Source organism: Pygocentrus nattereri, chromosome 18 (assembly GCF_015220715.1).
Source record: "Pygocentrus nattereri isolate fPygNat1 chromosome 18, fPygNat1.pri, whole genome shotgun sequence".
Classification (NCBI taxonomy): domain Eukaryota; kingdom Metazoa; phylum Chordata; class Actinopteri; order Characiformes; family Serrasalmidae; genus Pygocentrus; species Pygocentrus nattereri.
In genome coordinates, this window is record NC_051228.1 from 24,221,612 (window position 1) to 24,234,297 (window position 12,686).

Sequence of the window (12,686 nt, forward strand, 5' to 3'; positions counted from 1 at the left end):
GCGGTTGATTGGCTGAAACAAGTTCCAGAAGATGTATTAACAGAAAAGATTTGGGTGACTACTGACTTGTAGTGTCTGTTAGCAGCATTAGCCTCGTAGCTCCAGCTCCAAACTAAAGAAATAAACCTCAGACACCAAACATGTCCTGGTTAATTCACTACATTTACGGTAACTGAGAAAACTGTAAGGAAGCTATCACTTTAATCTCATCAACGATGTAACTGTTAGATGAATATATGTACCAGGTATGATAAAGCAGGGAAAACGCTGACCTGTTGCAGCCCTCCAGGCCTGAGACTGGCCTCTGTTGCGAGTTAGCGGCTGTAGCAGTTAAAGAAAAAGCAAGAGAAAGACAGCGGTACAGTTAGAGCCTGGACTTCACTCCAGTGCACTGCTCCCTGAACGCACTGGAAGGATGAAAATGACTCGGCTTAGAGTGCTTTCACTGACCCAGTCAGTTCCAGGACAAGCTGTGCAGTGCTGGACGTGGGTCCAGGCCTACAGCATCTGACACAAACCCAAAGAGAAAGAGACGAAGAGACAGAGGACTGAGGAAAGTACAGATGTCATGACATTTATTCAAGGCATGCTACAATTAAAGTTTGATTAGGAAAAAAGTCAGCAGAGACTCTGGCTTGGTAATAATAAGAATAATAATAATGATAATAATAGTTGTAACTCTAATAATGATTATGCATAATAGTAATAAGCAAAAAACAAAACGCCTCCTACAAAATACGAAACAAAAAACTTCCAATCAACCATGCACTGCAAAAATTAGAAAATATGTTTCTTTAATAGTTATCTTCTATTTGCATTTTATTACATCAAACTCATAAACTGAATCCGCTCGTCCTCTCTCCCCGTTTCCCCGCAACGTCACATAAACGGCTTTACAAATGAAAGCTGGTACTGGTATGATATCAAAATACAGAAGACAAATTGTGTTTTTTTTTTTCTGTTGATGTTCATAAATATAAAAACCAGTTTATTATCTGTGTTTGTAATCTTGTTCCCCAAAACCTTTTTTTTTTCTTTTCTCTTTTTTTTGGCCAGGTTAAATAAAAATAAAACAAAGGGAACACATTATTTACAGCACTTGTTTCCTTTTGGTAGTGGAACATTCATACAAGCTATAAATTAGGTATATCAAGGCATGTCAAGCATTCTGAGGTCCATGCAGGCACTTCTGTATGTGTGCTGTGCCTGAGCTCCACCTCAATCGGCTCACTGAGTTTAGTCCCTCCCTTTATGCAAATTCATTCAATTACATAATTGTAGCCCAGATCGTTTAGACATGAAAAAGAGAAAATAGAAAAGTCAAGATGGCTGAAATTTTGAAGTTGAGAAACATTATTTTAACGCCAAGATTTAAAGTATGAGTGCAACGGATGACCCTTTTTGCATGTGATTTGTTTAGTTAAACAGTTCAGCCAGAATTCCTGGATCAAGTTGCATTAGCTACATTACTAAGGTAACTTGATCTAGGTTAGTGTTACGTTAGATATGTTACCAATGTAACTTGATCTAGCTTACCACTACATTAGCTGTGTTGCTAACATAACCTGACCTAGGTTAGAGTTATGTTAGTTACATTAGTAATGTAACTCGATCTAGAGTAACACAACATGCATTACCTTATGTTATTGATGTGACTTACATTATGTTACTAACATAAGTTGTAACTAACATAAGTTGATCAAGGTTAGCGTTAGGTTTGTTGCATTATGTTACTAATGTAACTTGCCATATGTTACTAATATAAGTTGATCTAGGTTAGCATTACATTAGCCAGTCATGTTACTAATGTGACTTGATCTAGGTTAGTTGGATCAAGTCACACTCATTGCCTACAGTCCATAAGTCATCTGCTTAGTCAAATAACAACTGAATATGCATTTTATATGTTATGACTGGAAGGCAAATCAAACACACATAGTGTGCCTTATCTTTTACTGCCAGTCATCTTTACTAGCCAGTCTGTCACTGAGCGATCTGCATGTTTCACTAACAAATAACTAGCAAACATCTTATGCAGCATTACAGCAGGTGACTTCACTATTAGCATCCCACCCACAAACCAGGATAAAATTGCAAAGAGCACAAAAAAAACAGCCATTGCACCCGTACTTTAATTACAAGATTTGACTTCTCTGCTTTAAAGCAATTTTCAGCTCAATAGTGCCCCACTAGTCTAATTTTCATCAAATTCCTTTGGTTTTTCATTAATAAGTTAATCATATCTTTCACATTTGAAATAAAGCTTTCTTAAGTGAATTTGTATTAAGATGAGATGATGATCTAATTGGTCCTTTTTCATTTCAAATTACTAACCTAACCCGAGCAACCAAGGCTATAGGTCGAGTGAGCCGCCAATGAAATATACAGCGTAGCTTTCATGCAAGTTTGCTCTATCAGATCAACAAGGGCAGAAAAGAAAAAAAAAACATTCAATATCATATTAGTAGCCAGTTAGTGGGGCAGATGATATGGCTTGACCTTCTGTTTTAGGGGAAACAAACCAATAACATAAGACACATTCGCTTCAGTGGAAACCAGACTTTGTAACAACAATGCAAAAAGAAACAACACAAAAGAAAAAGAAGGTTCTGATATACATCCAGAAAGAACAGATACAAATAAGCTGGATGAAAGGCACATAAACTTTGGTCCTGCATTATTTGTGAGTTTCTCAGTATAAAACCCATAAAAAAAAACCTTGAAAGTAAGATGTTTCAAACCGTTTTTGAGTGACAGGCTGATGCCAACAGGAAATTGTCTTACATAATGGTGGGACAATGTTGCCTGAGTCAAGACAGGATCGAGAATGATTTAGTCGAGGAAAACAGTAAAATAAAGTAAAAAGAAAAAACAATATAGGCTCGAGATGCAGTCTGACGGTATGAACGAACATGATCAGAGTGAACTGCTTTAGTGCCGCGTGTTTATGAAGTCTGGCTTTTTATCCTGTTTGTAAATGAAAAGCTTTAGAGCCAAAGCAGACAATGGTACCCGCACCCAGCCAGCATAGGAGTGAGAGCGTATCACTCCGCCACTTTAACAGCATTCAACACACACCGATACACACACTCACCAGCACTGGAGTTTAGTGATCAGAACAAGGCTCTTGCTCTCAGTCTCTCACTCACCCTCTCTCACTCTCTCTCTCGCTCTTTAACGCTGGTGGAGAACAGCTGCCCTTACAGAAAAAACACATTTACTTCACATGTGAATAATCGTATGTTTTTTAAACACCTTACATGTTATTTTTCACAAATACGTGGAAAAACGTGTGATCACTTGGGAAATCCTGTAATTAAGAATGTAAAAAAAAAAAAGAAAATTGTGTAATCGCATGAAAAAAAGTGATTGTGAAAAAACGTCTGATCACACAGAAAAATGCAATCACCTGAAAAACGTGATCACAGGGAAAATGTGTGATCATGAGCCGTTTCAGAACATGACATCACATTTTTATTCATGATATTATCATGAAGTGTTTACTTGCAATAACATGGTCTTTAGATGCTCCACATGTAAAATACACATGAATTTTCTGCAAGGGTGACTCTGCCCATGCAGACAGACAGACTGACCACCACCTAGCCAGTTTTCACATCCTTACAAAATAAGAAAAACAAGAACAAAAATATCACTACAGAGCACAAAACAGGCCAAACGCCCTAAATGAATCCATTATAAGATACAGTAAATAAGATAAAACTCCAAAAACCACACAGACACACAATCACACATACACACACACACAGAGGGGAGGTCTCAGACAGCTATGCTCAGAAATAGCACTACTGAAGGCAAACCTGAAAAGCTGCACTGGATGCTGTGGGTTTCTTTTTTTGAACGTAGGAGGACAACATCTCATTAACCTTTTAAGCTTATCTGGACAGGGTTCAGGTTGGTCTATTTAGTCTCATCCGTTAACTGTTAGAAATCAAAGCTAGTGCTGGGGATACCAAAAGCATGCAGTAATTTAATATGAACAGCGGGGGCAGTGTTGTGGTAACTCTCATTTCTTTAAGTTTTGGTTTTAAAAGTGTTAAAATCCCAAACCACAAGAAAAATTGTGCAATCATGACTGCTTTCTCAGTGGGGTCTAGGTACATCCAGCAAAGTGAGTTCCTATTGGTTAGGACTGAGGGCGTCGCATGTTAGATTAGCTACAAACATAATTAGGAGGTGACAGAGGAATCAACCAATCAGTAACAAATACATCACTAACTCTGAATACCATCAGTAGTCAACCAGATTTCAGTCAGATGTCAGAAATGTGTCAACTCTGCGCCAGAAGTCTTCACTGAAAGAGTCACAAGATAAAATATATGGTAATGTTTGTTGCAAATGTCTGTTTAACCTTCAATGGCCAAAAAAAAGTCAATGTACATGAGTATTAGCTTAGTACTAATATTCTATTAGAAATCCCATAGAGGGGGCAGCAGATATTGCTATTATTGTAAGGGTAGGTTTTGATATTCATGGCCTAATCCAACGGCCTCTACTAACCACGGTTCTCACTTGGAGATGATTAAACAAGAGATGAAGTTCTGCTATTCCACAGAGGTGTTTGTAAGAACATTAGGAGATGTTTTATTATGATTTGAATTTGATGAAAAGTTAGTCACTATTGTGTATAAGGTGTTGTTTCAGTGCATGAATAAAGTTACATAAATCTTTACAATTTTGTTTGCATTATTACATCATCTAAACTCTGTCAATACACGGTATGAAGAGAACGTTAACATAAGCCGTTGCAATAATAAATTATGTTATTACACAATTACACTTAAATAGCACAGCGAAACACTATTAATATGTTTGGGCTTTTAAGGGTTTAGCCATACATTTTATAATTTACATATACATCAAATAATTAACTGATTCATAATGCAGTAGCGCTTGTGCCTGACATTCATGTTCAAGCTTTGTAATAATAACAGGAGCTCATATAAAAGGCAGCCTATGCGACTGTAATCAAGTGACACATTAATAATTTCTGGACAAGCAATTATTTCCACATGAACATGCATTTACGATGCAAACGCATGAGAATAAATCATTACTGAGTCACTTAATGGGCTGCTGCTAATTTTAAAATAATCACCAATATAATAATGCTGATGTGAATCTGAATGCAGGGGAAACATCAAGGCTGCTGTAACTACAGTAGATAAAGGGCCGAATGTTAAAAACTAAGAATTAAATTAAAAGTCTGATCAACAAAATAGACATTTCTCTTTGAAGAGATGGTTTTAGCCGCTCGCGACATTACTGTGTTGATTTCATGCCATTTCATCACGTCAAGTCAGTGGTCCACACCGTCCAACACAACCTCCTAAGGCTAGCACTTCGTTCTGGAGACAGAAAATAAGCTTTAAAAGCCTGTGAAATTCTCTCTAACAACGCAAGACTTTCTCAGCTTTCACAAGAGTAAGGAGACCCACAGCACACAGAGCTTTTCAGATGAAACCCTTCATTTCTCCAATGTGCATTCAAAGCACCAAACGTTCACTTAAGATTCGAGTAAAGACCACACAGTAACTGAGTCCCCACAAAAATACACATCTAAAAAAAAACCCTACGAGAAAATAAAAGATCAAATAAAATCAACCCTCTCACCAACCCCACAAAATAGTACTTAAGATATCTTAGGTAATATTTCTAAAACCTATTTGATTATAAACACATTATAAGGCACATAATAAGAAAAATTAAGTAAATACACAGTAAATATGATTTTTTTTTTCACCATGATTTTTTTGAATGATTATAGTGGTACAAAAACCCAATGAGGTTTCAAATTTGTTTTTTTTTTTCTGTTTCTCTCCATAAAAAAGAACAAATTACCAAAAATAAGTAACTTCTTTTTTTTCCAAAAAATCTTGACAATCCTTAAGATATATAGACCTGAATAGTTTTGCTTTCAGACTGTAAACTTCAAAAAAAATTCTTTCAATTTCTTTTGAGAAGTGTTAGCGAAGTGTGGAATCGCTTCAGGTAAAATTAGCAGAAGGAAAAAAAAAGAAGGAAAATAAAGACACTGTCCCTTGCCTTGCATTTCTGTATCATCATTGTATGTTGATCTGATCTTGCTTGTTAGATTTTTTCTAATACGGGACTCAACAGGCACGACATTGAGTCAGGAACAGGAGCAGCGCCCTCTAGTGGGTCTGCAGTGACCCTCCTTGGAATGTTAAGGCTAGACCTTGGCAGCACGACACAGCACCTTGCCTGTTTGCACAAAGTTATGCACTAGAGAGCCAGAGTGGACCTGCTGCTGGACGTCTATCAGCCTACACTTGAACTCAACCTCTTTTGAGCTGGATTAGTTTGACCAGAGGAGGCTCTGTGATTTATGTGATTGCTGAGGAGATCTGTGATTTTATTTCAGTATGAATCTGCACTATGTTTGAATCCAGTATAAATTTGTAGTATGTGTAGTTTTTACATAGTATGCCTATTCTGAAGTGATTTTAATCCAGCATGAATCTACAGTATTTGTAGATTTTACCTGAACCACACAATCAGTTTCAGAATTCTTTCATTTCATATATTTGAAAATGTTCAGAGCTTCTTTGCCCAATTTTATTCTTCACTTTGCAAAATCGCTGAGCACTCAAGGTTGTGGGTACAGCATGACGCTGTTCGTGAATAACACATTGTTTTTTATGACCTATCAGCTATAACGTTTCAATCCAACTATGTGAGATAAGTTTAGGGAACTACAGATACTTTAGCTCGTGTGAATCGGCCAGTCAAATACCATTACAGAACCTCCTGTGGTAAAGCTGAATCAGATCAAATAGTGCTCAACACTCCTGACTCAGGAGCAGGTGTGGTAGATCAGGGTTAAATCTCTAATCTGGAGGCTGTTAGTTCTCTGGCAGCAGGATTACGCACCCCTGTCCTATGGTCCTGATGTTTTACAGATTTCAGCCACTTGTTCGAACAGCACTATGTGCGTATATACACACACACACACACACACACACACACACACACTCAGAGCTAAGCATCCCTACTGAAGTCATGTCACAATATAATGCGTTATAACAGCATTACAGCACATTTCAACATATTATAAGCACTTCTATAACTCAGTTGTAGTTTCAGCAGGGACAGCTCCCAGTGTCACACGGACACACCTTCTCTCTCTTGATCTCCCTCTCTCCCTTGCAAATTTTCTGGTTTTTTTTTTTTGGTTTCATACAGATGTTGAGGCATTTAGTGTGGGACAGCAAGGCAAAAGAGAGTGGCTGCTGTACAGTGACAGAATAAAAGCCATTACTGCTGCAGGATCCCTTTAAGAAGAAGACCAGGCCTCACAGCCAAGGAGGGAGAGGAAACCATAGAAACAGAATCGCAGAATGGAGTCTCCAAACAGGTCTGTTCTACTCAGTCTAGCTCTACGGAAAGAGACCCAGCAAGACTCGCTCTTAGAGATTATTTGCCATCGCAACACAAGACAGAAAAGAGAGGGAAAAAAAGGGAAAAGTGTTTGGTTCTGAGTATCGAATTAGGCTAAAAGGGGGAACTGAATGGAGCATTAATCAATTCCCAACAAGAAAGCATCGTCAGGGGGCTACATCATTCACATTCAAAATTCCACTGAAGAGGAGGGCGGGGCCTCCTGACAGCTGGGCACTGCTGATTGGAGTGTTCCAGTAAGATTGACAACAGCTGGCCATGCTTTCCTGGAATGGTCGTGCATGTTTTTTTTTTCGTTTGCTTGTTTTGTGTTTTTCTTTCTCTGTTTTGCAAAACGGATCTCTCCAGCTCAGCCACTGACAGTCATGGTCGGCATCCTACGCAGTCAGTCATGCGTGAATGCATCGAGACAGCGGTCCAGGTGAGGCGGGCCCATAACAGCCTTGTCCGTTTATGAAAAGAAAACAAACAAACAAAAAACAAACAAAAATATATCCCCCCAATTCACAGGCGAAATCAAAAGTATACCACTCACCATTCACCATCTATTCACAGATCCGTGCTGTCTGGTCAAACAGTAAACACATACGAAGGTCAAAAACTGTTCCTCAGGTTGCCTGTCTTCAGTTCAAAAACCGAGCAGAAGCTAAGCTGAACCAGCTGAGTCTTGAAAGGGAGCTTGTCATTTTGTCCATCGCACCCATGTTTTACTGCTACTCAAAAAGTTAGGGGCAGCCCGTTGGTAAGAAATGTCGCTACAGGGCTTCTTATCCAGCAGCACCTTGTGATGACATCAGAGACATTCAAAGAAGCGTGCCTGGATGATGTCGCACCCTCTTGGTTGAAACAGCCAACAGTTATGGTAGATAGTGCCAGTGGTCAAATGCAACAAGGCTATTGGGCTACAGGAGTGTCCATCTCTGACTTTCTCAATGAAAGTCAGTCGGTGCAGCAGAGATCATTTTAAGCACTTTAACTGTTCAGAAAACGTCCTTCCTGTGCAAATCTGCTGCATCAGGTCGCTGTTCAAACGTGTGTGCTGTGATGGCTGTTAAGTACAGAGGAATCAGCTTCCTTGCTACGGAAGCTCCTGCATCTCCAGCCCTGAATTCAGGACAAGTCTTAAAAAACAAAAAACACCTTCAGTCTCTAACCTGAAGGCTATACAGTAGTCTCTAGCTTCTTTAAACTTTTTTTCATCCCTAAAAATCTCTAAACCTACCCGATTATGTTTTTTTTATTATATTTTTTTTTTTTTGCTTTTTTTCTTGTCTTTAAGTTCATAGTTCATTGGTCAGGAGTCACTCAACCAGTCAGCAGTGTCAGTCGCCGCTGTAAAGATGAAGTGAGCAGGACAGAGGGGAAGGGTGTTAGATAGTGGATTTGGAGAAGGAAACTCGTAGGTGGTGGTTCTCGCCCAGGTCGTGGTTGTGGAGGTCGATTAGCGCTTGGATGGCCTCCTCTACCGAACCCAGCTGGATCAAAGCCATCTTACGGTCCTTCCTGTTGTCAGGGAACATAATGAGAGATTTTCTCTAAGCTGAACAACTGAGGTAACATCACTTGTCATTAGCTATACAAGAAAACATAATCTCTGTAACGGTATTCTTAACATTCATTAATGTTATAAACTTAATGTTGCAAACTTAAATATAACACATTTCTATATATTTTAAAGCACATTTTAACATACAAGCTAAAAACTTTGTAATTTTCACTATCGTTAAGAAATGGATATTAATGAGAACAGCTGAAGTCAAGACAAAAACTGCTCATTGACTTGTCAGGCATGCACAGGACCTACAGGTAGATTTGGCCAGCATGAGAATTATGATGCACTGGCTGTGCTGTTGGGCAAACATCATCTACATGGAAGAGTCATCAGAAGACAACCTTAACTGTTATGTTGTCACAAAAGACAATGTCTGAAGAATGCAAAACATCTAGATAAAAATTTAGCCAAGCCAGAAACAAGTGCTGTGATCTGAAAAAACTCCTTGGCTAAGATCACCAAAGATATGTTTAGAGAAAAAAAAGAAACAGCTTCTGATGAACGGAACACCTTGCCAACTCTTGGTGTGAATCTATTATGCTCTGGTGTTGTGTGTCATAGGAAATGTTATTGAGTAGAGAGATAGAGGGAAGAAAGGATTATACTAAATATCAACAAATCCTGGAGGCTATTGTCATACAGTCAGTGAACAAAGAGAAGATGTTGCATATTACAAGATAACTTTACTTTTGCTTTATAAATGTTTACATGCCCAAGCTGCAGTGTATTTGCAGGGTCTTTTACTTCTGCAGATTCATCATGCTACCGTTTCACTGAGGTCTGGATCCTCAAACCTGCTGGTAGCTCCATACTCAAAGTTACAATACCTGTGTGACCATGCGTTTAGTGTATTGGGTCTATAATTATGGAATGAGCATCCTAGATCTTTATCTCTTTTAAAATGATATCTCTTTTTAAAATGTCTGAAAGGAGAAGTGGAAAAAATCAAATCAGGAAAATCAAGTATAGCAAGAATATTAGCTGTTAAAAATTTTTTTGGAGGCTGTGATTTCAGCCAAAGACAAAATTACTATGTACTAACAGAAAGGGCAGCAAACCGCCCATCCCCACTATGTTAAATTGTCATTTATGTTTGTTCCATGAGATAATGTTAAAAATGTGTACACACACACCCATTAACATCATTTCATGGAACAAACATAAATACACACACACACAAAATGCAGTTACAAGCTATTGTTATGATAGGAATGACATGTAATACTGAGTCCATATGCACAAAGAGTCGTGGTCCTGATGCGGGTATCAATCATAGTCTAAGAACGCCCTGACATTTGTCTTAAATACGGCTCAAAAATCAGTGCAGTCTTATTTAGGTCATGATTCAGATTAGATCAAGTTATGAGTGATAGGCAGCATTATTAGGACAGCTTTTCTACATCTTCGCAACACTGCCAAGATAAGAAATGCCCTATCCTATCCCTGCCCTCCTATATAGTAAGTGGAGCTGATAAAATGGACAATGAGGGTACACACAAGGAGGTGGTCATAATGTTATTCCTGATCAAGGTAAATAAATTGCACTACTGATTTTAGCTAGATAAGTAGAGACCCCTTAACAGATCTGGTACATATATATCTCTGTTTAAGTAAGTCTGTGTGTTTGTGTGTAAAGCTTTACTGTCTTGTTAAGCATGAGTCACTAGTGACAAACAGCTGGTGCTAAAAACAACTTACTGGAAAAATTTGAATGCTTTGACTTTGTATCCCGCACTTGAGAACAAGTCCTTCAGCATGTCATCCGCAATAGAGGGCCTGAGCATGAGAGCAGAGAGAAGAAGAAAAAGAGAGAGAGTTTACAAAACTGTAAACAGTGGAACCACAGCTGAAAACAACTACTTTAAATAAATATGGATTTAAATTGTGATAAGTTCTATAAAACACACAAACAAGATTATCACGTATTAGAATACACTTCAATATTATTTTAACTGATGCTTTAGCTGCTAATTATTGCATGCAACATTTTATGAATTATGGCCATGATAAATTAATTTGAGATATTTCAGATAAGTGTTGATGAATACTTCAGTTGAATTATTATCATTTATTTGCATAACTAAATAAGTTGTTTAACAACAAAAACCTTAATTGTCTTACAAATTAAGGCAACGCTTTTAAAATGTTTGGCCATCTAAATGAACTGAACATATGCAGTATCTCCATTTAGTTCTTTTCTGTTTGATCCCAGCAATGAAACATTTTGAAATGTAACAGGCAATATTAACATATAATAACATTATCATTCACAATAACATCACACACACACACAGTTACAGTACATCTATGAAACCTATTGGACATATTACTACATAAACTCTCATATCTATACAACATTCGATCTATTTCATGCAGACACTTAAATATATGTAATATGCACGTGTGTGTGTGTGTGCGAGAAAAACCCACGGGATGTTAGAGAGGTGCAGGGTGGCTGAGGGTGGGAAGATATTCTGGAAGTTTTTGGAGCCTGGTTTTTTGAAGCGGTGTAATGGGCTGCCGCTGAAATCCTTGGTCAAACCCTGATCCTCCTGACCCTCTCGTGGCAGCTGGACTGTCTGGTGCTTGGAGATGGTTACCCGGATCACCCTGCCGTGCAGCCGCTGACCATTCAGATGACTCATAGCTGATAAAAAAAATGTAATAATGGATTTGGTCATGCCACTGTTTGAATACAGAGCTTTTGTTATTTGCTATACTGATTCCGAATGTAAATGAGCCCTGTGTGCAGTGAGCATCCTAACAAAGATCCAGTTAAGTTTTTCTTTGGGCATCTGGATAAATCTAAACTTTTCATGTACTCAAAAATACAGGCTGATCTTTAATCATGTCAAATAAATGCTTAAAGATAGGCATGGGACAGATTTAGTGTACTCAAGAACGGCAGAACACAAATTACACTCTGTAATTCTATGTCTCTGTAATTCTAATTCAGTTGCATTATGTAATGTAGAAATATAGACTAAAATGGTTATATATCGCCATTGGCAGATTTGTACATAAGAATATCAGATATGGGAATTTACCCACAATTCCTACATCTGTGAATCTCTAAGGCTTATAGCGCTGATGTTAAAAACACAGTGGACCACTGTTTACTGTTAGAAAGCCTTTTGTACATGGGCATATTTACAAAAGCACACGCTGCTGTGTGCAATGTTAAGACAGTCAGACAGTTGCTTCATTAGACATGAAAACATACCCCCCTAAAAAAACAGATCGATAGTGGAAGCTGATCAAAGGACTCAGCAAATGCAGCACATTCGGTTAAAAAACATCCCACATACCGAGCTGGGCCTGTGTGGCATCCGCCATCTGTACTAAGGCATTCTCTTTCTTGTTGAACAGAATTTTAACTCTTTGGACGTCCCCATAAACTCCTACAGAGAGAGAGAGGGAGGGAGAGAAAGAGTGAGATAGAGATAGAGAGCATGAGAGAGAGAGAGAGAGAGAGAGAGAGCGCGCGCGCGCGAGAGAGAGAGAGCGCGAGAGACAGAGAGAGAGGGAGAAGAAAGAAGAAAAGAGGGAAGAGGGAAAGAGGAGGGGCGAGGGAGATGAAAAAAAGGAAGAAAAAGAAAAAAGAGGACAGAAAAGACAGAAAGCAAGAAAAAAAAAAAAAGAAATGGAGAGAGCCGTAAGAAAGAAAGACACAGAAAGAAACAAAGCAAGC

At 38.4% G+C, this 12,686-nt stretch overlaps 1 protein-coding gene across 3 annotated transcripts in view; it reads right to left on the reverse strand.

Moving 5' to 3' along the window:
- Nucleotides 1-777: 777 nt before the first annotated feature.
- ptbp3 (polypyrimidine tract binding protein 3) overlaps nt 778-12,686 on the reverse strand; it is a 94,408-nt gene continuing 82,499 nt past the window's right edge. For all 3 annotated transcript variants that reach the window (XM_017708203.2, XM_037547379.1, XM_017708204.2), the window contains exons 11-14: nt 12,304-12,396; nt 11,426-11,642; nt 10,694-10,771; nt 778-8,946 (exon numbers count right to left, since the gene is read on the reverse strand). In XM_017708203.2, coding sequence (XP_017563692.1) covers nt 8,814-8,946; nt 10,694-10,771; nt 11,426-11,642; nt 12,304-12,396 — 521 coding nt within the window. In that variant the 3' untranslated portion in view covers nt 778-8,813. The remainder of the gene's footprint in view (nt 8,947-10,693; nt 10,772-11,425; nt 11,643-12,303; nt 12,397-12,686) is intronic.